This window comes from Grampus griseus, assembly GCF_964374135.1.
Source record: "Grampus griseus genome assembly, chromosome: 8".
NCBI classification, from domain to species: domain Eukaryota; kingdom Metazoa; phylum Chordata; class Mammalia; order Artiodactyla; family Delphinidae; genus Grampus; species Grampus griseus.
In genome coordinates this window covers 110,352,589-110,377,014 of record NC_139002.1, presented here as the reverse complement: position 1 = coordinate 110,377,014, position 24,426 = coordinate 110,352,589, and the positions used below count along the sequence as shown (strand labels likewise).

Here is a 24,426-nt window from a genome sequence, read left to right as displayed (position 1 = left end):
TGGGATTTATTCCAGGTGTGCAAAGCTGATTCAATATTTTTAAAATCAATTAATGTAACCTATCACATCTACAGGCTAAGGAAGAAAAATAATATGATCTTATCAATTGATGCAGAAAAGAGTTTGACAAAACCCAACACCAATTCATAATTAAAATTCTTGGGACTTCCCTGGTGGTGCAGTGGTTAAGAATCTGCCTGCCAATGCAGGGGACACGGGTTCAAGCCCTGGTCCAGGAAGATCCCACATGTAGCGGAGCAACTGAGAAGCCCATGCGCCACAACTACTGAGCCTGCGCTCTAGAGCCCACGTGCCACAACTACTAAGACCATGTGCCACAACTTCTGAAGCCCACGTGCCTAGAGCCCGTGCTCTGCAACAAGAGAAGCCCCTGCTCACCACAACCAGAGAAAGCCCACGCACAGCAACGAAGACCCAATGCAGCTATAAATAAATAAATAAATAATAAAATTTTAAAATAAATAATTAAAAAAATAAAATTCTCAACAAAATGGGAATGGAGGGGACTTTCCTCAACTTGATCATTTACCAAAAAATGCACCACTAACATCATACTTAATTGTGAGAAACCAGATGTTTTCCCCTGAAGATCAGGCACAAGGCGAGGATGTCCTCTCTTATTTACTCCCATCCAACATCATACTAGAAATCCAGGACAATGAAATAAGACAAGAAATAAAATATACACAGATAGGGAAAGAAGAAATAAAACTATCTTTGTTCACAGATGACAAGAGTGTCTATGTAGGAAAACCAAAGAATTAACAAAATGAAAAATTAAAAAACACCTGGAATGCATAAGCAATTATTACAGGGTTATTAATGTACAAAAGTACATCGCTTTCCTATATACTAGCAATGAACAGTGGAAATTTTTTTTAACATTTTTATTGGAGTATAATTGCTTTACAATGGTGTGTTAGTTTCTGCTTTATAACAAAGTGAATCAGTTATACATATTCATATGTTCCCATATCTCTTCCCTCTTGCGTCTCCCTCCCTCCCACCCTCCCTATCCCACCCCTCTAGCTGGTCACAAAACACCGAGCTGATCTCCCTGTGCTATGCGACTGCTTCCCACTAGCTATCTATTTTACATTGAACAATGGAAATTTGACATTCAAAGCACAGTACCATTTACATTAGCACCCTAGAAAATTAAATACTTAGGTATAAATCTAAAAGAAAAAAATATGTACAGGATCCACATAAGGAAAACTACAAAACTTTGATGAATGAAATCAAAGATCTAAATAAGGAAGAGATATTCCATGTTCACTGATAGGAACTCAGTATTGTTAAGATGTCATTTCTTCCCAACTTGACCTATAGATTCAATGCAATCCCAGTCAAAATCCCAGCAAGTTATTTTGTTGATATTGACAAACTGATTCTAAAGATTATAGGAAAAGGCAAAAATCCAGACTAGCCAACATCATGCTGAAAGGAATGACAAAGTTGGAGGAGTGATGCTATGTGACTTATTACAAAGCTGCAGTAATTGAGACAGCCTGGTTTTGGCAAAAGACGAGATAAATAGATCAATGGAACAGAATAGAGTCCGGAAATAGATCCATACAAATACAGTCAACAGATCTTTGATAAATGAGCAAAGGCAATATGACGGAGAGAGATAGGCTTCTCAACAAACTTCCTGGAACAAGCGGACATCTATAGGCCAAAAAATGACTCTAGACACAGATCTTACACTTTTCACAAGAATTAACTAAAAATTTATCATAGACCAAAACTATAAATCTTCTAGAAGATAACATAAGAGAAAATCTAGGTGAGCTTGGATTTGGTGATGATTTTTTAGCTACAACAACATAAGCACAGCCCCTGAAAGAAAAAAATTGATTAGTTGGACTTTATTAAAATTTTTAAATTCTGCTCTGCTAAATATACTGTAAAGACAATGAAAAGACAAGCCATAGATTAGGAGAAAATATTTCCAAAATATATATTCAATATAGGATTGTGTCCAAAATAAACATGGAACTCTTAAAACTCAGTGATAAGAAAACAAATAACCCCAGGAAGGAATGCAGACTGTGACAGGAGAATGTACCTGCCTTACAGTGTGTGAAGCCCCCTCACAGAGGGGCCGGATGAAAGGTGCTGACCTCAGTCACTCTGGAAACGAGTGGGCTCTGTAGGCCTGAAGCCAAAGGGTGTGCACACAGCACTGGACTCTCGTGGTGAAGTTGTTTCCCATGTGTCCCTGCTGTACACGTGCGCTGGGACTGAACAGGAAAGTACATGGATGGTGGGGGCCAGGATTCTCATCCCGGAGGAGTGGGAGGTTACAGGCGACCAAGGGGAGAATGATCTTGGATAACAGATGCTGGTTGGAGACGTCAGTGAGAACTCACGTTCGTTTAATGTAGAGACAGGTGGTTACACACAGGAATATTTGTAACGTGTGTGTATGCAAGGTTGGCACGCACATATATTTCTTTGCTTTGTCTGCTGAGGGGGCACAAAGAAACAAGACCGCAGCAGCAATGAACACATCTATCTCCCAGATCTGGGTTTCTAAGACCATTCTCTAACAAAAGGAAGGAACCAGAATTCCTTGAAGAAATGGCTGACCCTAGGACTGGAACTAGAAATATACAGGATGAGCCTGGAGCATCTTGTAGCCGGAAGGTAAGGAGGTGCTCAAAAAAAACAAAACAAAAAACACGAAGATGGGGTGAGTCAAAGGGACACAGGAGCCAACTGACAGAGTTCCCAGCAGCCAGAGCTGGAATAACTTGAGAAACAAAATCAACAAAGTAATATTGTACCATAACCCAAAGCATAAAATACGTATCCATGTGATCACACTGACATACATGATGGAACAAATTCATAAATGGAGAAGAGGCAAATCTCCCATGCTGAGAATTCCAGATAAGTTCTGTGAACACTCCACCCCACAGCGGGGAGAGCTGGACTCCCCCCACCCTTAAGTGCAGGCTGTGCATAGGGACCTCCTCCCCGAAAGCACACGATGGAAGGGGAGGGGGAGTAATTTTACAGCAGAGAAGCCTGACAAGCACACCTCGGCCAGGTGATCACAGCCAGCGTCAACAGCCATAAATTACGTTGATACTATGTACCCTGGACACGGTGTGATGAAAAGGGTCTTTTACCTCTATCGTCTTCATCCTTCAAACCCATACAGTAAGTCTGCTCCACACGAAAGAGTCCCGTTCCGAGAGCACGTTCGTAAGTCCAATTTGTTCATAAACAAACATTTGTTTCCTTGCAGCCCTGGAGGCTAGAAGTCCAAGATCAGGGAGCCAGTGTGGTCAGCATCTGGTGAGACCCTCTTCCTGGCTGCAGGTGGCTGCCACCTCCGTGTGTACACGGGCTTTCCTTGGGGTGTGCGTGGAGAGCGCGCGAGGTCTCTGGTGTCTCCCTGTAAGAGCATTAACCCCATCAGACCAGGGCCCCACCCTCATGGCCTCATCTAACCCTAATTACCTCCCCAAAGCCCATCTCCAAACGCCATCACATTGGGGGTTAGGGTTTCAGCATGTGAATTTGGGGAGGGGGGACACAAACGTTCAGTCCATGACAAGAAGCCTGACTTAAATCACTGTGACAGAAAGCCACAGACCCCCGACCAATTTCCCGGGCTGAGCTGGTCCACAGACCCAAAGCCTCCTTGGATGAGGGTGAGGCCCATGCCCTTGAGGAAGGACCTTGTCACTCGACCAAAAAGGTACTGTGAATCTTCCTCCGCGCCTTCCTCTGAGGCCCCTCAGGGACACTTACCAGGTGTCTGAGGATGGGGAAGCAAAACCTCAGGCTTCTCAGGGTACCCAAACCACCCCTGTGACCACCAGTCAGAGCAGTGGCTTACGGCGCTCAGGTGATCCACAATGTTTGGGTCATGTCTATCTAACGGTGGGTCCAGGGGCCCCTGGACCCATGTGTGGTCAGCCCCCGTTCCAGAATGCAGTCATCGGAGTGGGTACACGCAGCAGCTGGCAGAACCCATGCTGGTTTCCTGTCCCGCCGAGGGAGGGCTATTATGTGGGGAAGGCAGAGGGGAAGCCGCCAGGACCTCCTGGTCCAAGGAAGATAGTGAAGCAAAGCAGTGAGGCCTCCCCGACGGGAGTGCAGAGGTCAGTGCCACGGCAAGGACCTAGGGCCCAGGAGGGGGACTCCCAGCACAGCCCTCTCCTATTGGGCCTGTGCAGCAGACGACAGATAATGACCGCAAAGCTAGTCAGGTGGCAACTCCAACCGCAGCCGCTGTTCCTGACGTGCTTTCGTTGCTGAAGCAAAGCCCCACTGGTTCCCAGCCGGGAGCCCAGCCGTCGAGGGATGGGTCTTTCCATCCCGGCTAGTAGAGACTGTCGGAAGAGCCGGCTTTCAAGAGGCAGCAACACCGCTCCACAGCCTTCCCTCAGAGACAGAGCAACCCCACGTCACACCAAGTCCCTGGGGACCTGGCCCACTGGTCCCTCCCACAGCTGCCGCACTGGTCCTTCCATGGGTGATGCCATGTTGTTCGAACTCGATGAGCAGAACGTAGCAACTACCCTCAGTAGGACAAACATACACCAGAGTGCAAGGTAAACTCCACAAAAAGCCCAGGCCATCTCTGAAATGCCTAGGGGTCCAGCAGCCCAGTGCACACCTAGACGTCCCTCCCCAAGTCGCAGGCAAGTGGCTGCATGCAGTGCCTTCGACCAGGAAGAAAGAGGCCTGATGCCTGACGTGTCTTGCTCCCGGGAGGTGACTTTCACCCCGTGTGGCTGTACCACTCTGACCCTGGAGCTGAGAGGCTCAGAGAAGAGGCAGCCCGGCAGCAGGTCACCCTGCCATAGGGGCCGCACCACCCAGCAGAGCCCGAGGTGCCTGAGTGTGGCCCCGCGGTGTCACAGAGCTCTGCCACGTTCTGAAGATAACCGCCTGGGTACCACGCGCTTGGCCATGAGCCGCGGTTATTATACCGCCAGAGCTGCCGTCGTGGGCGGGTGTGTGACCCCCGAGCTGAACGGTCAGGCGCACAGCAGTGCCCTGTCAGTGGAAGTGGCGTGTATGTGATTGCTCTCAAGCAGGTCCCGGAGACCCAAGGAAGTCACATGAGAGTCATGAACGAGCGTGACCGGGTAGCCGTCGCATCGCCTCAGCCCTCCCAACCTGCAGCAAGGCTTCGCGGGGCTTCCCGATGACCAGGTGCCTGAGAAGGAAGGAGCTCAGGCCTGGTTACAGACGGGGCTGCGGGCCTTGCCCAGACGTGGACGGTCAGGGGGTTGCAGGACAGAGATGAGGGTGAGCCCTCAGAGAGGGACAAGCAGTGCCCTGGCTGTTCATGCCGCCTTGCAGGACGAGGTAAGAGGCGGAGACCTACCCTGGGGATGGGCAGTGACTAGCTCTCCAGCTGGCTGGATGCTCGGACACTAGGAAGGAATGTGATTGGAAAACTGGTGACGAGGACGTCTGGGGAAAAGTATGCACACGGACTTCTCTGGGTGTGAACAAAGTATAAAGAATTTGTGTCGCACGAGTGCTGCCTTAGTCGAGGAGGGCCTTAGCATCAGGAGGACAAGGTGGCCATTCTGAGGGCACGTCAGCCTCTTGCCCCGGCACCTCTCGCCCTTGGCCAGTCGGTTTATGAGCCAAGTGGCCGAGGCGGGGGAAGGGAGGCTCTGCACGGCGTCACAACTTGGACATCCGCCCACCAGGGCTTAGCCGGCTGCTGTCACTGCCGAGAGCCCAACTGCCAGACGCAGAGACCAGCACTAGCCCCTCTCCCCTCCCAGGGGCAGCGGCTTGGGGGCAGCGCCTCGTTTGTCCGAGAATAGACACTTCCCTGCCTGCAGTGCTTCTGCCAGAACCGCTCCCCGTGGGCTCACAGAAAGCTGCATCCACCTATGCCATCCTCCACGCGGCACGACTCCCGACCAGCCACTCACCTCACGGCAGGTAAACTGCATCAGTGGGCCCATGCTCATGGAGTCCGCCGGTGCTGCATGTTCCCGTCTCCCCGAAGCAGCCAGCCTGGTAGAACGGTGGACAGAGGGTGGAATGGCCTTTGTGAGACGTGACTATGGAGATGGGTTAATGCTCTCAATCAGCAACCTATGGGGTCTCGCACAGCCAAGGTCCACGGGACCAGCTCTCAAGAGATAGGAATAGCAGTGTTCTACTAACCCAAAGGGTCCACCAGTGAAATGTTTACTTCCCATCCCTGCAACTCTGGGCTCTGCTTGTCCAGTGGCCTCAGATTCCAAGGGAGGGGTGCATTACGGTGACTAGCTATCCTGGTTTGCCAGGACTTTCCTAGGTTTAAAACTGAGAGTCCCACATCCTAGAATCCCCTCAGTCCCGGGCAAGCCCTAGAGCACATCCACCAGGGGGCATATGTCAGACTGCAGCTGACAGCCACCTGGCCACTGGGGGCTCTTCACACCAGGGCATCGACAGAAGCTCACTGCGCCGGCGGGGATGACGGTCATAGAGGGGGGCTGAGCTTTCATGACAGAGCTGGGTAAGCAGGCGACGTCTGGAAGGCAGGAGACACTCCAGGGTGTCTCTGAGTGCCCCTTGGTCCTGGAGTAAACACCAACAGAAAACTAGAACCACCCAAAACAGGCATAGACCCTTGGGGTCACTCCATCAGACAAAGAGCCATGAGCAGCTGAGGTGGTGGCTGGGGACACGGGGACGTGGAGTGCGCAGAGGACGCAGGCGCCGGCTACCACCACGTGGCTGCCGTAGTAACGAGAACCTCATCCTTACCTTCACGCGAGGTACACCTGTACCAGTTCCACCCGCCCTCCTTCCTCCCTGTTCCGCTCCCACCCCTTCTGTCTAACGTATGTTAACAATAGCTGACCTCACATCCCAGTGTTTGTTACGAATGCTCACACACTCTCTCTGAGAGTGTTCAAGTGTTCAACATTCTTAAAGAGAACATATTGTTCAGTTAGAGTCAGTACCACCCAAAGATGGATAAAGTGATGTGAAACGTCCATCAGTCTCTTCTGGAGAGATTAGCCTCTTTTTAGCCAGGACACTTGCATCATATTAAGCAGAAGCATAATTTTGCCTTTGTTTTTATTTGGAAGTTAAGAATGGTTTAAAGTAGAAGTGTGTGGGACTTCCCTCGTAGCGCAGTGGTTAAGAATCCGCCTGTCAATGCAGGGGACATGGGTTTGATCCCTGGTCCGGGAAGATCCCACATGCCGCAGAACAACTAAGCCTGCGTGCCACAACTACTGAGCCCACATGCCACAACTACTGAAGCCCACGCGCTCTACGGCCCACGTGCCGTAACTAATGAGCTCACATGCTGCAACTACAGAAGCCCACGTGCCTAGAGCCCATGCTCCACAACAAGAGAAGCCACCGCAATGAGAAGCCCGCTCACCGCAAAGAAGAGTAGCCCCTGCTTGCCGCAACAAGAGAAAGCCCACGCGCAGCAACAAAGACCCAAAGCAGCCAAAAAATAAATAAATAAATAGTAGAAGTGTGTGTGTGCCGAGTTGCCAAGGAGCCTCTCTGCGAGGGATTCTGTTGCTAAGCTGGGAATATGTTTCCCAAGATCCCCTTCCCTGTATGGTTTGGGTCCGAGTTGGGCAAAAGAGGAACTTGTGTGAAGTTGGAGCCACCGCAGTGGGTGGTGGCTGCTACTCTCTGAAAAGGCTGTCGTGGGCACATGTGGTCGCTGACGGAGCAGCCGCGTCCAGCAGAGGCAGCCTGCCTCTCACCCACTCTCTGCCCCCTGCCCTTCATCCACCTGCTGGCCTCCAGGCCGAGAGAGACCTTGGAGCCTCCCAGGCAACAGTGTCCCCAACACTTTCCTCCTGGCACACACTTTCCTTTTTTTTTAACGTTCAAGTAGCTTTCTTTTTTTTTCGCATTTTTAAAGACAATCGACATATTTATTTATTTACCTATTTTGGCCGTGCTGCTGCGGCATGTGGGATCTTAGTTCCCTGACCAGCGATCGAACCCGCATCCCCTGCATTGGAAGCGCAGAGCCTTAACCACTGCACCACCGGGGAAGTCCCTGGCACCCACTTTCTGATGCTTGCTTTCTAAAGATTTCGTTTATGTTTCAGATCAGATGTCACTTCCCAAAACAGTGAACCTCTAGTGATCACTCTAGCAGAAGAAACGCTCCCCCTGGACCTCCCTGGTGGTGCAGTGGCTAAGAATCAATGCAGGGGACATGGGTTTGATCCCTGGTCTGGGAAGATCCCACATGCCACAGAGCAACTAAGCCCGTGTGCCACAACTACTGAGCCTGCGCTCTAGAGCCCACGAGCCACAACTACTGAGCCCGCGTGTCACAACTACTGAAGTCCACGTGCCTAGAGTCTGTGCTCCACAACAAAAGAAGCCACCGCAATGAGAAGCCCGCGCACCGCAATGAAGAGTAGCCCCCCGCTCGCTGCAACTAGAGAAAAGCCCGTGCAGCAACGAAGACCCAACGCAGCCAAAATAAATAAATTAATTAAATAAAATTTAAAAACCCAACATTTGGAAAAAAAAAAAAGAGGAAGAAGAAACCCTCCCCCTCCTCTCTCTAGGCCATCATCGTGCTTTATTGTCTTCACAGCACTTATCACCACTGGAAACTATTGTTTGCTCACGTGTGCCTTTGCCTAGGAAAATAGAAACTCCATGAAAGAAGGGACCGTATCTGCCTTGTTAGATACTGTGCCCCTTAAGTCTCTGGCTCACAAGGACCCCAGGTATCTATTGGCTGAATGGGCACATGGTGGAGGACCAGGGGGCAGAGGGAAAGCAGTGCACACACGGCAACATGGAGATATACATTTGTATATATGAGGTCTGGAGAGACACAATGAGATTTACAGCACAAAACTATTGATATATGTTTAAAATACACACGATGTGATGTATATCTTAATGCATGTGCAGATAACATGGACATAGAAAGGGGATTGGAGGAGGGAAAACAAGAACGGGGTGGGGGGAGGTTTGAAGAGATGTAGGTGTTGCTCACAGGACAGATGACAGATCGACAGAACGGCGGAAAGTGGCCAACTTGATTCTATGCCCCGAGGTCAAAATAAAAGGGAAAAAAGGGTAGTGTGGCCGTGTTAAGACTGCAACTTCCTGGATGATCTTGCCAAGATGAGGTGGGGTCCACGTCCCCTCCTCTCAAGGCTGGGTGGCCTATGACAGCGTGTGGCAGAATTGGCATGCCGTGACTCTCCAGGTGCTTTGCCCTGCTTGCTGGAGCCCAGAGGCCGCTGCCCTGGAGTGGCCGTACCCTGGTGCTCTGGTTAATCATCCTGGCCAAGCCCAACCGTCCCTGCCAAGGCCCTGACACGAGGGTGCAGAAGTCTCCCGGTGAGTCCAGCCCAGCCACCGGTGTCGCCGCCCCCAGCTGGTCACGTCTTCCCACCTGAGGCCCAAGACATCCTGGGGCAGAGGAGAGCTGTCCTGCGGGGCCCCGTCAAAAGTCCCGAACCACAGACTCCAGGAGCTTAACTAACAGTTGCTTTACAACCCTGATGCTGGGTGGCTCGTTACACAGTAACAGAAAACTTTAACGGATGGAGGAAGGGACAGAGAGAGGAGTCAGCCGGGCAGCTGGGCAGAGGGAGGGCTGGAGGAGACGACAGGGCAGGCAGAGGTGGCAGTGGCCCAGGCAGGAATGGGAACCAAGTGGGCAAAGTTCAGCATCGGCCCACACTCCCCTCCCACCTCCAGCTCAGCAAGAGCCACACCTTGGACCCCAGGCTCAGGTCAGAAACAGGAGGGCTACGTTCCCTCCCGCCCCCTTCCAGACAGCTGGGGCACCTCCTCTCCATCTTCACCCTGCCCTCAGTGGAGGCCGCCAGCTCGCCCCTCCGCTGCCGCTGTCCGCCTGGCAGCCAGCTCAGACCCTGGCCCTCCACGCTAAGTCCTCTGGTGGCTGCGCATGCCCCTCAGGGTGAAGCCAGGTGCTTTTGAGACCCTCCTCAGTCTTGCCTGCATGGATCCTGTGCACCCACGCGCCCCCAGCCCCCCTGACCCACCATCATCACCTACCCCACTATGTCTCTCCCCCAAACTTCCTTTTTCTTCTTCCCACGTTGTCTGAGCCCCATTCCTCCTGGCCGCATTCTTAGCAGGAGGCTTACTCCAACTGCAAGCCCAGGCTGCCCGCATCCTTCCCCTCACGTTCCCCAAGCTCCTAGTGTCTCCCCATCACGCGTCCCTACACCCTTGTTCTCCGTGTCCCCACTGTCCCCCGACCCATAGCCTGCTCCTCCCGCGGCCTCCATCACTACACCCCGTGACCCCGAGTCCCTATGTCCCCCGGTCCTATGCACCACTCCTTGTCTCGTGCATTCTCTGCCCCTTGACCCCTGCCCCCGGTTCTTCACACCTCCCCATACACCGCATCCCGGGTCCTCCGCAACCCCAGGACCCCGCGTCCCCGCGCTGCGCGGGCCGGCGCGCCCAGGTGGATGCGCGCGCGTTGCGTGGAGACCAGCGGCGGGCACACCCTAACGCTCCGGCCCCGCCCCCCGCGCCGTGGATTGGCTCCCCTCAGGCTGGCCGGGCCCGGATTGGCTCGCGCGGCGCGGTGGCCGGGCCCGTTTCACGGTGGGTAGCACCGCAGCGTGGCTGCTGCTCCGTCCCGCCGAGGCCCCCAGGAGCTTGGAGCCCGAGCGGCCAGGCGGGGCCGGGCGGGGACACCGCCGGCAGCAGCTCCGCCGCCCACCCCGTGCCCTCGGCCAAGGGCAGCCCGGGGCCGCGGCCGCACCCTGGGGCCGCGGGCGGCGGACAAAGGGCCATGCAGGGCCGGGGGACGCGGCGCGGGGCGCGCTGGAGCGGGGGGCCGCGGCGGCGCCGCTGAGCGCGGCCCGGGGCGGAGACGGCCGCGATGCCGTGGTTCCCGGTGAAGAAGATCCGCAAACAGATCAAGCTGCTGCTTTTGCTGCTGCTGCTCACCTGCGCCGCGTGGCTCACGTACGTGCACCTGAGCCTGGTGCGCCAGGGCCGCGCGCTGCGCCAGCGGCTGGGCTACGGGCGAGGTACGGGAGGGGGCGCGCGCCCTGGGAGCGGGGGGCGGTGAGGGTCGCGAGCAACGCGGGTCCCGGGCCCTCCCATTGCGCCCAGGCCTCGGCGTGGGTCAGACCCGCCCGGAGACCCCGTCCGCCCTTCCCAGCTCGGCGACATTGGGGCAGGGGGCGCGGTTCGGCTCAGCCCGGCCAGAACGCCGATGACGTCAGCAGTGACGTGCGCGACCCTCTTGGGGAGCGTCCCCGAACCCCGGCGGATGCCGGGGTCTGGCCTGGAGCGGGTAGTGAGTGACGGGGTTAACGGTGGGCTCCTGGGGAGATCTCCGCTACCGGGCCCTGAATGCTGGGATTTCCGAGAGGCCAAGTCTGGCTGCGCCTCCGACACGTGCCTGCTTAGCAGAGCCTCGGTTTTCGCATCTGCTGGGGAGGGGCAGAGACCCAACCTCAGGACGGAGAGAGAGGGGACTGGCGGGAGGGAGCTGACCCTTGCAGTTGGAACGCTTCCTGGAGGAGGTGCCCTAGGTAAACCTGTGATCAGGGACTGAGATGCTTGTGTGTTGAGGCGGGGTGAGGCATAGGGATAGGGATCCAGCTTGGGGAGCACCGAACGGCCTGGAGTGAACTCTCCCAGGCTCCTCGAGCTCACGCTCTAGTGGGGACAGACAGGGAACCCACAAATCAGGTCATGGTGAGCGATGTGGGGAAGAGTTGGGGAGGAGTCCTGCCACTTTAGCTAGGGGGATCCCAGAGGGCCTCTTGGAGGTGGTGACTTTTGACACACACTTGGAAAAGGAGGAGTAGAGTGCTGGGGGGGGGGGGCGGAGGGGCGGTGATGAGAGAGAGAAGGAAGCACCTCAGGGCAGGGATGGTCCCAGCCAAGCTGCTCCTGGCCCTTCTCAAGGAAGAGAGGTGTCCTTAGGATGGGTGGTGAGAATCTTGCTTCCCAAAGACTCAGAACCATGATCTTGCCCCATGAAGTCCTGGGCCACCCCACCAAGGGGTCCAGAGTTCCCTGTTCAGCCCCACAGCTGGCACCACAGACACCCCAGGCCAGGGGTCACAGGCTTGTCCCACCCCACCCCACCCCCAGAGTCCACGCATCTCACAGCTACCACACCCTCTAGGGGCCCCCAGCACTGTTCAGTCCCTCATAGAGGCCCCCCAGCTACCATCAAATAAGGCAGGACCCCGGAGCGTGACCCAGTGACACAGACGTGACCAGCCTCCTGCTCAGCTGCCCTGTGTTTTCTGAGCAACCACAGTCCTCCCTAGCCTGACTTCCCGGGCAGCCGGGGAGCCTAACTCGGCAACTGCGAGGGGGCGGAGGTGTGGGAACCCCACTTCTGAGGCCTCCTCTGCTCTCAGCTGGACCAGCGAGGAAGCTGTCCTTGCTGCTCCTCGGTGGGCAGGAGCTGTTCAAGGTTATGGAAGATCAAACCCTCAAGCAGCTCCTGCCAGGAGCAGACCCAGCCGGGGCTCTTGCCCCTGGGGCTGCAGCCCCGCCTCCTGTCCCGCTACCTGGGCTCCCACCAGGGCAGGGCTTGTGGGAAGCTGAGCAGCTGGACATGTCTGAGGCCCTTCTGACTGTCCTGTCAGCACTGTGTTCACTCCCACCAGAAAGGCTACCTTCCCGGGGTCCAGCAGCCTGCGCAGGCAGAGGTGCTGGCAGCCAGGAGGCAGGAGGCCCGTGTGGATCTCGCTGTGCTGGGGCTCAGCCCCTGCAGGACAGTGATGGCATCCTGGCTTGGGACCCCACTGTGGAAGGTTCCCAGTACCCACAGAGTTACCTTTGTGGGCAGGGAGCATCAGGGCCAGGCTGTGGGGATTTGACCGGGAGCCTGTTAGGGGCTCACCTCCCAGCTGGACAGGTGACAGTGATGGGGGGGAGAAGCAAGTGGGCAGGCACCACCGGAGCCTCACAGGCACGAGACCGCGGGCAGCCCCCTCCCCCAGAGAAAGGGCCCAGGCCAACTGTGTCAGTCCGGGAATCTAGCTCCTGGGGTCTGGATCGAGGGACGGGCATAGACTTTGAAGGCCAGGCTTGGCCCTGGAGGAGAGGGGTTCCTGGAAGGGGGGTCCCCGGATGGGAGCACCAGGGGAGGCAGACGTGGCGCACAGTGAAGCCTTGCCTTCGGAGGCTCAGATCCCAGGGTATGGAACCCCAGGCCCACAGCTTAGGGAGGAGGTCTGGGAAGCAGAGGGAGGCAGGGGTGTGGAGGTGGTCTGCCCCAGGCGTGGGGAGTTAGGGGGGTGCCAAGCTCTAGAGGTGTCCACAGAAGGGATCCCCAGGGGGACAGTCTCCCTCCGGGGCCGCCTTGGCCCCATGTCCTCTGGAAGCTGGACCAGAGTGCCAATCCCTCCTCTGCCCAGGTGGGTACCAGGGCTCCTTTGGTCCTGAGCCCTGGCCTCAAGGGCAGCAGGTGGCACACGTGCCATGGGCCGGGGCTGGCGTAGCCTCAAGACCACAGTGCCAGCTCACCTGACAACAAACTCCAGCACTAACCTTTGGCTCTCAGTTCTGGTAAAGGAGTCAGACACCAAACACTCCAGCACACAGGAAAAGTGCTGAGGGCACAGAGCAATCTTGGGCGCCTTCCTGGAGGCAGAGTCACTGATGACAACAGCCCCACGGGTGTGTGTGTGCAAGCATATGTGCTAGCATGTGCACACACATAACTGCTCCCTCATGCCAGTGGGGGCTGGGAAAAGCCAGGTGGGGGACTCAGGCAGGGGCCGTCCCCACAGAGGTGGGATGTGGGAGAAGGGCCCAGCCGAGAGCACTTCCAGCTGTAGGGTGGGGCATCGGGTAGCATGAAGGGGCAGACGTGGGGAGGGAGGGCTTCAGTGGAGACACCACCGGCCATCCTGACCCCAGCTGACCCCAGCGGCAGGGGCTGTGGCCTTGGAGAGCCTGGACCCCAGCCCCGCCTCATGTGCCGCCCACAGATGGTGAGAAGCTGAGCGGTGTGACAGATGGCCGGGGCATCCGGGCTGCACCGTCCACACAGAGGGCAGAGGACTCCAGCGAGAGCCGTGAGGAGGAGCGGGTGGTGAGCAGGGCTGCGGGGAAGAACACCACAGCACACACGAGACCCAAGGCCAGTCCTGTGCCGGTGGCCTCAGGACCTGTAGGCCGTGAGGACACAGCAGCACGCTGTGCTCCACCACGGAGCGTGGCCCCAGCCTGGGTGGACGCATCTGGTGCACGTGGGGTGGCCAAGGGTCTGCTCGGGTGGGTGTGCACGGCCGGGGCGTGATGGAGTCAGGGCTTCGTGGCTGCACGTGGAAGGGATCTCTGTGAAGTGAGCCGGCGGGTGTGGCGGGCTGTGTCGCGCGCTGTGTCTGGTGCGTGTGGCTGTGGGGCTTCTTCCTGCCCTCACGTTCCTCAGCTTTGACCCTGGTGCCCCTTCTCTCCCGTAGCCTGAAGGTCGGGACCCAGACGCGCTGTTTCCCTGGGGGGCTGGAAGGCCACTGTCGCTCAACCTCACCCGTCAGGCACCCTCGTGGCGGGAGGAGGTGAGCTCTGCTCAGCGGCTCGGCCTTGGGGAGGGCCGGGGGCAGCTGTGCAGAAGGTAAGCCCTCCTCCCACCCCCAGTACAAGGGGCAGGTGAACCTGCACGTGTTCGAGGACTGGTGCGGGGGCGCCGTGGGCCATCTGAGGAGGAACTTGCACTTCCCGCTCTTCCCTCATGTGAGTGCTGGGGTGGGGGGCGGCTGGCCCGCAGGTGGGCGGGGGCCTTGACATCAGAGGCCGCTGCCCCCCCAGACTCGCACCACCGTGAAGAAGCTGGCTGTGTCCCCCAAGTGGAAGAACTACGGCCTCCGGATTTTCGGCTTCATCCACCCGGCGAGAGATGGTGCGGGGACGGGGGTGTTGGGGGGCAGGGTGTCATGAAGCCCCCACCGACCCCTGAGCCCTGTCCTGTGGCCTAGGAGATGTCCAGTTCTCCGTGGCTTCGGATGACAACTCTGAGTTCTGGCTGAGCCCAACCGAGAGCCCAGCGGGTGCCCAGCTGGTGGCCTTTGTGGGCAAGGTACCCCCACGCGCAGCCCAGCCCCTCCATCCACACCCCTTGTCTTCGTGGGCCTCCTGCGGCTTGGTCACCTGTCCCCTCCAGCTTCTCAGGAGTGGGGACTGGATGGGGCTGGTGCCCCAAGGAGAGGGTGAGCCCCCTGCCCCTTCTCTGTTACCCTCCAGACTGGTTCGGAGTGGACAGCACCTGGAGAGTTCACCAAGTTCAGCTCCCAGGTGTCCAAGCCCAGGCGGTGAGTGGCTGTGGGAGTGTGTGCATGAGTGCGTGCCCGTGTGTGCGCCTGTGTGTGAGGACTGGGTGGCACGTGCATGCGTGAAGCCGCTGCTGCTATGCTGCCCCTCAAGCCCGCCTCCTGTAGGCCCCCATCTTCTGGGGCTTCGGGGCGCGGCGCGCCCGCCCCCTCACTCCCCCTGTCCCCAGGCTCCTGGCCTCCCGGAGGTACTACTTCGAGCTACTGCACAAGCAGGATGACCGCGGCTCGGACCACGTGGAAGTGGGCGTGAGTGCGGCTGCCCTCTGAGGGCTTCTGGAGACCCCACCTCCCCTGCCCTGCCCTCCTCTTTCCGGCCACTCCCCGCAGGACAACGATGTGGACCCCGCCCGCCCCCCCAGAGAAGCTTCCCATCTAGCTGACAAAGCAGGTGCTCAGGGGCGGGGCTTGTGCTCACAGAGGAAGCGACCCTTGAGCGGATTCTCGAGAGCTGAGAGACGTTCACAGGGAGACCAGTGGGGAGAAAATCTGGGGTGCAAAGATGAATTCCAGGTCTCGAGAACAGCAGAGGAATGGAACCACCTGGAGTCTTCTGGAACTCCAAGCAGTCTGGTGGCCAGATCCAGCAGGGCTTCCTCCTAAGGATGAGGCAACTGGATCTGCATTTCAGGGAAAACCCTCTGGCCACTGCCTGTTGGGAGGGATTTTCGTGGGTGGCCATCCATCGGTCCCTGAACCAGGGAGGTGGGAATAGAAGAAGTGGAAGGTCCGGGGGAGGGTGGGGGGCGGCGGGGGGAGATGCCCAGCGACTGAGAGCCTGAGCCTGGCTGGGTGTGGGGTGATGACCAGGGTGGGCTAGGGGGTGGTAGGAGGTTGCAGGTGTCTAGTTTGTGTGTGGTGGGTATCACCCCAGCTCAGCTTAGCAGAGGGCCCAGACTGCAGATGCAGACTTGGGGTGATCTTGTGGAAGCCGGGGGAGTGACTAAGGGCCCAGGATGAGCTGGGAAGGGAAGAGGGCCTGGGACAGCCCCCAGGAAGCCCAACATGAGAGCGGTGGGGGAGGGAGAGTCTGCAAGGGAGACTGGGAAGGCACAGCCACAGAAGTGGGGGAAGTGGGGATGGGGAGGTCCAGCGGGGAGCTGGGGGGCCAGCTCTGACCTCCAGAAGGGCAGTGTCTGCAGAACCGGGGGGAGGTGGGGGCAGAGGCCATAACCAGAAGGTCCGGAAGCACCCAGGGTGTCAGGAAAGGCATCCTCACCTGCCTCCAGGGACCCCAGCCTTCTAGGCCTCTCCAGCTTCCCTGCTGTGCCTTCTCAGGACCGCTCTCCCATCCACCCCCCCCCCACCCCAAGCTTCCTGCGTCCGTGAAGGGGTTGCCCCTACTAGTTCCCCAGCCCCATGTCAGGGAAGATTCACTCCTCCCTGACCCAGCTGTGTTCCCACCTTGACCCCCATCCTTTGGCCCTGACCACCCTCTCCAACCCCCAGTGGCGAGCCTTCCTGCCGGGTCTGAAGTTCGAGGTCATAGACTCTGCTCACATCTCCCTGTATACAGGTGCGGAGCCCAGTGCCTCTGTGGGGAAAGGGGAGGGCTCCTGATGGGCGGTCTCTTTGGGGTGGTGTCTGGATATGGGTGAGGAGGGATCTCTAGGAACTCCTGGGGTCCCCACACATCCTCTGCCCCTAGATGAGTCAGCCCTGAAGATGGACCACGTGGCCCACGTGCCCCAGTCTCCAGCCAGCCACGTTGGGGGGCGCCTGCTGCAGGAGGAGCCCAGAGCTGACATGCTGCGGCCCGATCCCCGAGACACCTTCTTCCTCAGTGAGAGGAGGGCCCCCGGGGTGGGGTGGGGGGCGGGGTGGGGCCGGGCAGGGGCTCCAGGTCACAATGTGACCACGCCTCCCGTAGCGCCTCGGGTGGAGCCCTGGAGTCTGGAGAATGTGCTGGAGCCCTGCACCTACGCCCCCACCTACGTCGTCAAGGACTTTCCCATCGCGAGATACCAGGGGCTGCAGTTTGTAAGTGCCCCTCACCAAGGTCTTCCCTGAGACCCAGGCCTCCCTCTTCCCAGGGTCCCGGGAGCCTCCTCCAGGCCCTCTGGAAGACGCCCCAACCTGAGCCCTCTGCCCGCCCCAGGTGTACCTGTCCTTCGTTTATCCCAATGACCACACACGCCTGACTCACATGGAGACGGACAACAAGTGCTTCTACCGCGAGTCGCCGCTGTATCTGGAAAGGTGGGTGGGTGGTGCCCAAGGAAGAATGGGCGGGGCCTCGGCCGAGCCTGGTCTCTGACGCCCCGCCCCTGCCCCAGGTTTGGGTTCTACAAATACATGAAGATGGACCGGGAGGAGGGGGAGGAAGACGAAGAGGAGGAGGTGCAGCGCCGAGCCTTCCTCTTCCTCAACCCAGACGGTGAGTGCCCCCCGCGCCCCCCACCCCCTCAGCTGGGCCCGCCCTGGCGCAGCAGCTCACCCCACCCGCGCTGCCCACAGACTTCCTGGACGACGAGGACGATGGGGAGCTGCTCGACGGTCTGGAGCCCACCGAGGCGCCCGGAACGCAGGGCGGCCGCCGGCTCGCGGCCCCCACCGAGGCCCCGGCCACTCCCGCCCTGCCAACGCCTCCCGCCCCCCTGGGCCGGCCGACCCCCCGGCGCTCGCGGGCGCTGAGCTGGGCCGCCCGCCCCCTTCCCCTCTTCTGGGGCCGTGCCCCTCCCCCCCGCCCAGCAGCCGCGGCCGAGCGGCCCCCGAAGGTGTATGTCACGCGGGTGCGGCCGGGACTGCGGGTCCCGCCCCAGGCCTCGGCACCGCTCAGCCCACGCGGCCCTCCCCGGCCACCTTTCCCTGGCGTCTTCCTGCGCCCCAGACCCCTACCCAGGGTGCAGCTGCGCGCGCGCCCACGCCCACCCCGGGCTCGAGGCCGCAGGACCGGCGGCCCCCAGGCCGCAAAGCTGAGGCCCCCGGCCCCGGCGCCGACCACCCAGGGGAGCCGAGAGGGCCAGGCACGCGAGCCGGGACTCACGGCCCCCACCACGGACTCGAACTATTCGTCCGAAGCGCAGCCCGTGACCTCCTTCCTGAGCTTGTCCCAGGTGCCCGGGGAGAATGAGGAAGAGGAGGAAGGGGACGACGAGGAAGGGGCGCAGGGCGAAGAGGCTGCGTTGGAGGACAGCGAAGAGAAGGCCGGCGCGGTGCGCGGCCGCTGGCGGGAGGACGCTGTCAACTGGCAGCGCACGTTCAGCGTGGGCAGCGTGGACTTCGAGGTGCTGCGCTCGGACTGGAACGACCTGCGCTGCAATGTGTCGGGGAATCTGCAGCTGCAGGAGGCCGAGGCCGTGGACGTGGTGGCTCAGTACATGGAGCGTCTCAACGCGCGCCATGGAGGGTACGAGGGAGGGGCGCGCATGGAAAGGGACGGCCTTGGCCTCCATGGGACTCTCAGACTTCCCCAGGGTTTAATGGGGCACTGCTCTGGGAATGGTACACGCCCCCCGCCCCCCCCGGAAGTGTCTTCTCACCCTTCTGGGGCCCCTTACTGCTCAGGGCCCCCGTCCTGTGCTAGGAGCCTTTCTCCCATCACCCAGGGCTGGCTCCCCTGTCCTGCACCTCCAAACCCCACACCTATTACCTTGGACCTGGACCTGAGGATGGATCTGAGCCACCCAGGTCTCTTCCAGATAGAGACACGCACGAAGGTCAAGCTAAGAACCCCTGGATCCCTCTCCCCACTGGCACCTCGCTGGCTGGGGTCTTGGTCCTCAGGGGAGGGCTCAGGGTTCCTGCCCCACTGGCCCTTCTGGTCTCCCCCAGGCCCCAGGAATCCAGTCTTGTCTCCACCCCAAGCAGGTATGGGGGTTGGAGAGTGGGGGCCCCAATTTGACCTGAGGGGAGGCCCTGAGGGGTTCTCAGAGCTGTGCTGAGTCCTTAAGTAGGGGCAGGACCTTCAGAGACAGGCAAAGGCTGGCCAGGAGGCTGGTGGGCAGAGGACAGGCCTCATGGGCCTTGAAGGCCAGGTGCAGGAGTCATTCTTCTTGCCTCTGATACACACAGTTTGGAGCAGGACGCAGGTTTGGGCCATCTGGTTCATAGACAAGCATGTGGCTGTGTTGGAGAGGAGGGGGTGGAAGGGGGAGCCCATGACTGACGGGCTTGGTCCAGGGCAGCAATGGGATGGCCTGGAACCTTGGCAGGGGCTGGGGTAGATTGATTCTAGGTGGCTGAGAAGGCAAGCCTGCGCTTGGCTCTGAGCTTCCTGAGAGCAGCTCATCGTCCCATGGGCATGAGGGGGTCTGTCCAGCAGAAAGGTCATGGCTGCAGCCCCACCTTCCCTGAGCCGTGCAAGGGTGTGGGTGGCCCCAAGGAACGAGAGCACAGACCCAGAGCATTTGGGGCAGAAAGTCCCTGATACTTGAGAGCATGGTGGGGATGGGCAGGGGGTGAAGGGAGGAATTTAGACCCCTGGGAGGTCACACCGGTAGGCTCCGAGGGTGAGGGATACTGGCTGCAAAGGTGGACGGGGGGGACGTGCGGCAGAAGGGAGAGTGACCTTGTCAAGGGCAGGGCCCTATCTTCCCAGGCCAGGGCTGGGGAAGAGCCAGCGGTGGAAGGCCCGGAGGCTTCTTCCCCAGAGATCAGGGCAGCCCCTGCGCTGGTGCTGGGGGGGGCAAAAATGAGGCTTCTCAGAGGAGGCACCCAGGACCTTGGAGAGGAGGGCGGGGAGCCTGGGGCGAGCATCCAGGCAGGGGACACCTAGGGCAAAGACCCCACGGGAAGAGGCAGCTTGCGTATCTAACCTGACGGGGTATTGAGGCCACAAGGTAGACACCGTTTACCGGCTTAGAATTCAGACGTCTGAGCCTCGGCCTGTGGGCCGTGGGCGCCCCTAAAGGTTTCTGAGCGTGCAGCTGTGGACAGGGGTGGTGGCACCGAGGAGGGGACTGGCCTGGGCTTGGGGACGCCTCCCTTGTGAGCTGCCCCACGGAGAGGGAGCCCCGGTGTGTGGGCCTGCCTTCTGAGAAGGGAGCTCCCCAGCAGGCCTTGTGGTGTGGTGGGGGACGGGGGGCGTGTGGCACCCCACCCCAAGTCACCTGAGTGGCCACCTCGTTTCTGCGGCTGGGGGCGGCTTGTGGGAAGAATGGGGTTGGAGTCGTGGGCGCAGCCTCGGAGCCCGAGGGGGCTGACTGGGTCCCGCCCCGCAGGCGGTACGCTCTTCTGCGCATCGTGAACGTGGAGAAGCGCCGGGACTCGGCGCGGGGAAGCCGTTTCCTCCTGGAGCTGGAGCTCCAGGAGCGCGGTGGGCGCCGGCTGCGCCTGTCTGAGTACGTCTTCCTGCGCCTGCCCCGGGTACGTGCCGGCGACACAGATGGAGACGGGGAGAGTCCTGAGCCCGCTCCAGCTGTCTCCCCAGCCGCCTCCGTGCACCCCGACGGCCGCCCGGAGCTGTGCCGGCCACTGCGCCTGGCCTGGCGCCAGGATGTGATGGTGCACTTCATCGTGCCAGGTGCGTGGGAGTGGGGCTGGCCGGCCAGCCACCTGGGATTGTGGGGGCGTGGGGGGTGGGGGGCCTTGTCCAGCAGGCCTTATGGGGAGGGGGGGAGTGCCACCGGTCCTGGGCAGGGTACCGCCAGGTCGGGTCCAGGTGGGTTCAGTATCCCCATCCTCCTCCAGTGAAGAACCAGGCGCGCTGGGTGGTACAGTTCCTGGCAGACATGGCTGCGCTGCACATCCGTACAGGGGACTCTCGCTTCAGTGTCATCCTGGTGGACTTTGAGAGCGATGACATGGATGTGGAGAGGGCCCTCCGCGCGGCGCCACTGCCCAGGTAACGGCCCCCACCTCCCGGGGCGGGCCAGGTGCAGCTTCCCTCCTCCCGGACAGGCATGGGTTTTCCTGCCCCAGAAACGGGTGGCTATGACTTCCCACCCCATATCCCCTTCCTCCCCCAGATACCAATACCTAAGGCGAAGCGGGAACTTTGAGCGCTCCGCGGGGTTGCAAGCTGGAGTGGCCGCGGTGGAGGTGCGTGGGCAGGATGGTGTGGGTGGAGAGAATGAGATGGGGGGCGGGGGGGCCCTTCCGGAGGAGAGGGCGAGGCTCAGACCTCCCCGCTGTCTCCAGGATGCCAGCAGCATCGTTTTCCTCTGCGACCTGCACATCCACTTCCCCCCCAGCATCCTGGATGGCATCCGCAAGCACTGCGTGGAGGGCAAGCTGGCCTTTGCGCCTGTGGTCATGCGGCTGGGCTGCGGGAGCTCGCCAGGGGACCCTCACGGTAATGCCCTGAATGCCCCTCGGTAACGTCAGGGGTCCCACCCATGCCAGGGCAAAACCCAGGCCCCCGGGGGCCTCCCAACCCGCAAGGGAGGCCTAGGGCCCCATCAATGCCCCTTATAACGCCTGGGACTCCTTGTGGCCTCTAGGACCCCCAGAGTGCCCAGGACCATGCTCGGCCCCTAGGAACCTTCTCCAACACCCAAGTCATGCACAGGCCTCCCAGGTTATGACCAACACATTGGAGTGACCCCAAGAGCCCTCCTGAGGAAGGGCTTGCAGGACCTGGCGTCTGAAGGGCACCCCATCCCCGCCAGGTTACTGGGAGGTGAACGGCTTCGGCCTCTTTGGGATCTACAAGTCCGACTTCGACCGCGTTGGAGGCATGAACACCGAGGAGTTCCGGGACCAGTGGGGAGGCGAGGACTGGGAACTTTTGGACAGGTGACCACCTCCCCCCAGCGGAGACTGCGACTTCCACATCCTCCGCCTGTGGGTGGGAGGGGCCTCACGTGCTGACGGGACTCTGCTTTCCTCCCCCTCCGACCCCCAGATCTAGGCCTAGAGAGCTCCTTGGACCCCACCCCACTCCCCTAAACCCCTTCCCAGCTCCAGGATCCTACAGACTCAGGGAAGCCCTTGAACCAGCTCTGCCCCCAGACCCTGCAGGCCTCTCCTGGGTCCCTCTCCTCTTGCTGGGCTTGGACAGTAGTGGAAGCCCTGACACCCCAGGCCCTGGACCAGGGGCGTGAGCTCTTCCATTCCAGCCCACCCCCAGGGTTCTGTAGTCTAGGGGCAGCCCTGACAGGCATGCTCTCCCCCTGCAGCCCCATTCACCCCCGTACCCCCAGTCTGGATCACCCCCCAAAGGTCCTCTGGGCCGAGGGGCAGCCCTGACTCGCCCTCCCCACCCAGGGTCCTGCAGGCAGGGCTGGAGGTGGAGCGGCTCCGAGTGCGGAACTTCTACCACCACTTCCACTCCAAGCGCGGGATGTGGGGCGTGCACAGCCGCAAGGCCGCCCGCAAGGAGGCCCCTTGAGGACCAGCGACCCCTCCCAGCCCCGGCTGCTGTCCTGCCGTGGCAGCTGGAGGCCAGGCTCTGAGCCTGGACCCTGGGGACCCAGCGGGGCTCATCCGGGGGCACAGCCACCACCCGTGCCTGCCCCTCTCTGGCCCCCCAGGCTGCTGCCCCCTCTGTGGCCGCCCCCCCCCCAGAGAGGCGGCCGTCGTAGCCGGCGGGGCCTGGGCTTGCCCCCCACGCCCTGTGCGATGATTTCTGTGAAATTTTGCCGTAGCAATGACATTGTTTCAGGATTTCCAAGAGTTCTGTCTGTTCCGTTTTTTATTCAGAATGAAATGAAATATTTTTTTTAGTTGTGACTCATCCTCTGGGCCTGGTTCTCTTGGGAGGGCAGAGGTGGGCCTGGGCGGCAGCAAGAGACCCTGCACCCGCAGTGGCCCTGGGCACTGCCTGCTGCTGACTCCCTTTCCTGACCTGAGCTGCAGCCGCCGTGCTGACCGCACCTTTCTCCACCCTCGAGACCACTCACCTCTTCCCGCACTTTCCCTTTGAGCTTCTGTATCGGGCCCTGGAGGCAAGGGGGTTGGGGACCCTTCCTCACCACCCTGTGCGTGGAGCCGCCAGTCACCAGCGTGGCATGAGGCCTTTCCACCTGCGACCGTCTGCTTAGTCCCCTTTGTTGTGAAAACAGACCTTGGATGTCAGTCCTGCGCCACCCTCAAGGATGTGGGAACACTAGGCACCCCGGGGTGGCGGGTGCCATGCTACAACCAGGTTGGGGTATAGTTAGGACTCAGTTGCCATAAATGGAAAGCCCAATGCACGCTGGTTTAAACACAAGGGGGGTTTGCTTGACTTGCCGCGTGGAAGTCCGGGGTCAGGAGCCCTCCGGAGAGTCAGACGGGCTGCATGATGCTGTCGAGGGCCCCCCCTTCCCTGGGGTCCCAGTCACGGCAGGGAGGCCAGTGCTCTGCCTGGCACTGGGCGTGCCTGCCCATATGAGTTCCTTGCAGCTGCTGTAACCGATTTCCACAAACAAAATGGAATTTCCTGTCTTATGGCTCTGGAGGTCGGAAGTCCTAAAATCGAGGTTTCCACAGGCTTGCACCCCTTCTGGGGCCTTTAGGACTGAATCTGCTTCCCTCCTTCCCCAGCTCCTGGAGGCCACCTGGACTTCCTTGCTCATGACCTCTTCCTCCATCCTCAAAGCCAGCAGCTTACCATTTTCATATCACTCTCCCTGTCTCTCTCACACCTCTACTACCATCATCACATCTCCTTCTCTGGCTCTGACCCTCCTGCCTCCCTCTTATAAGGACCCCTGGGATGACCCTGGACCCAGCCACATAACCGAGGATAATCGCTCCATCCCAAGCAACATCCTTTACTTAATCTGCGAAGTCCGTCCTGCCGTGGAGGTGACAGCCACAGGTCCTGGGCATTAGGGCATGGACATCTTTGGGGCTTTTACTCTGTACTGCCTCATTCTGTGGGAAGGCAGCACGTCCGCCCAGCACTCCACACAATCCTCGCAAGGTTTACCTTGCCATGAACACAGGGCAGCAGGGAGGATTTCAGGGAAAGAGAAACCAGATGGACACTCCAGTCGGGCCCTGAGAAGACCCTAGAGATGGCCCGGGGCATTCAGCTCTGTGGCTGCTGACCAGGGCAGCCTGCGGGTGTCTGTGAACACTAAGTCACTCGTGACGTGAGTCCTGCTGGTGCCCGCTGGGTGGAGGACACAGCTAACCTGCCACACACCTACTCAGAAGTTACCAGATGCCCCAGCTCATACTGCCCACTCCTCCCTAAGTATCTAGTTCGGAAGAAATGATCCCCAGATACAGATGTTAGTAACAAGAAAAGAAC

General features: G+C 59.4%; 1 protein-coding gene across 1 annotated transcript; it reads left to right on the top strand.

Moving 5' to 3' along the window:
* The first annotated feature begins 10,864 nt into the window (after positions 1 to 10,864).
* Positions 10,865 to 22,613, top strand: B4GALNT4 (beta-1,4-N-acetyl-galactosaminyltransferase 4). The gene is made up of 20 exons (XM_082660381.1): positions 10,865 to 11,030; positions 13,965 to 14,068; positions 14,439 to 14,534; positions 14,614 to 14,709; positions 14,785 to 14,875; positions 14,952 to 15,052; positions 15,217 to 15,284; positions 15,473 to 15,551; positions 16,752 to 16,818; positions 16,951 to 17,085; positions 17,173 to 17,282; positions 17,401 to 17,501; positions 17,579 to 17,679; positions 17,760 to 18,651; positions 20,465 to 20,766; positions 20,934 to 21,087; positions 21,212 to 21,284; positions 21,384 to 21,537; positions 21,854 to 21,980; positions 22,452 to 22,613. Exons 1-20 carry the CDS (start codon positions 10,880 to 10,882, stop codon positions 22,573 to 22,575), a joined length of 3,126 nt encoding a protein of 1,041 aa, XP_082516507.1. The 5' UTR covers positions 10,865 to 10,879; the 3' UTR covers positions 22,576 to 22,613.
* The last annotated feature ends 1,813 nt before the right edge of the window (positions 22,614 to 24,426 follow it).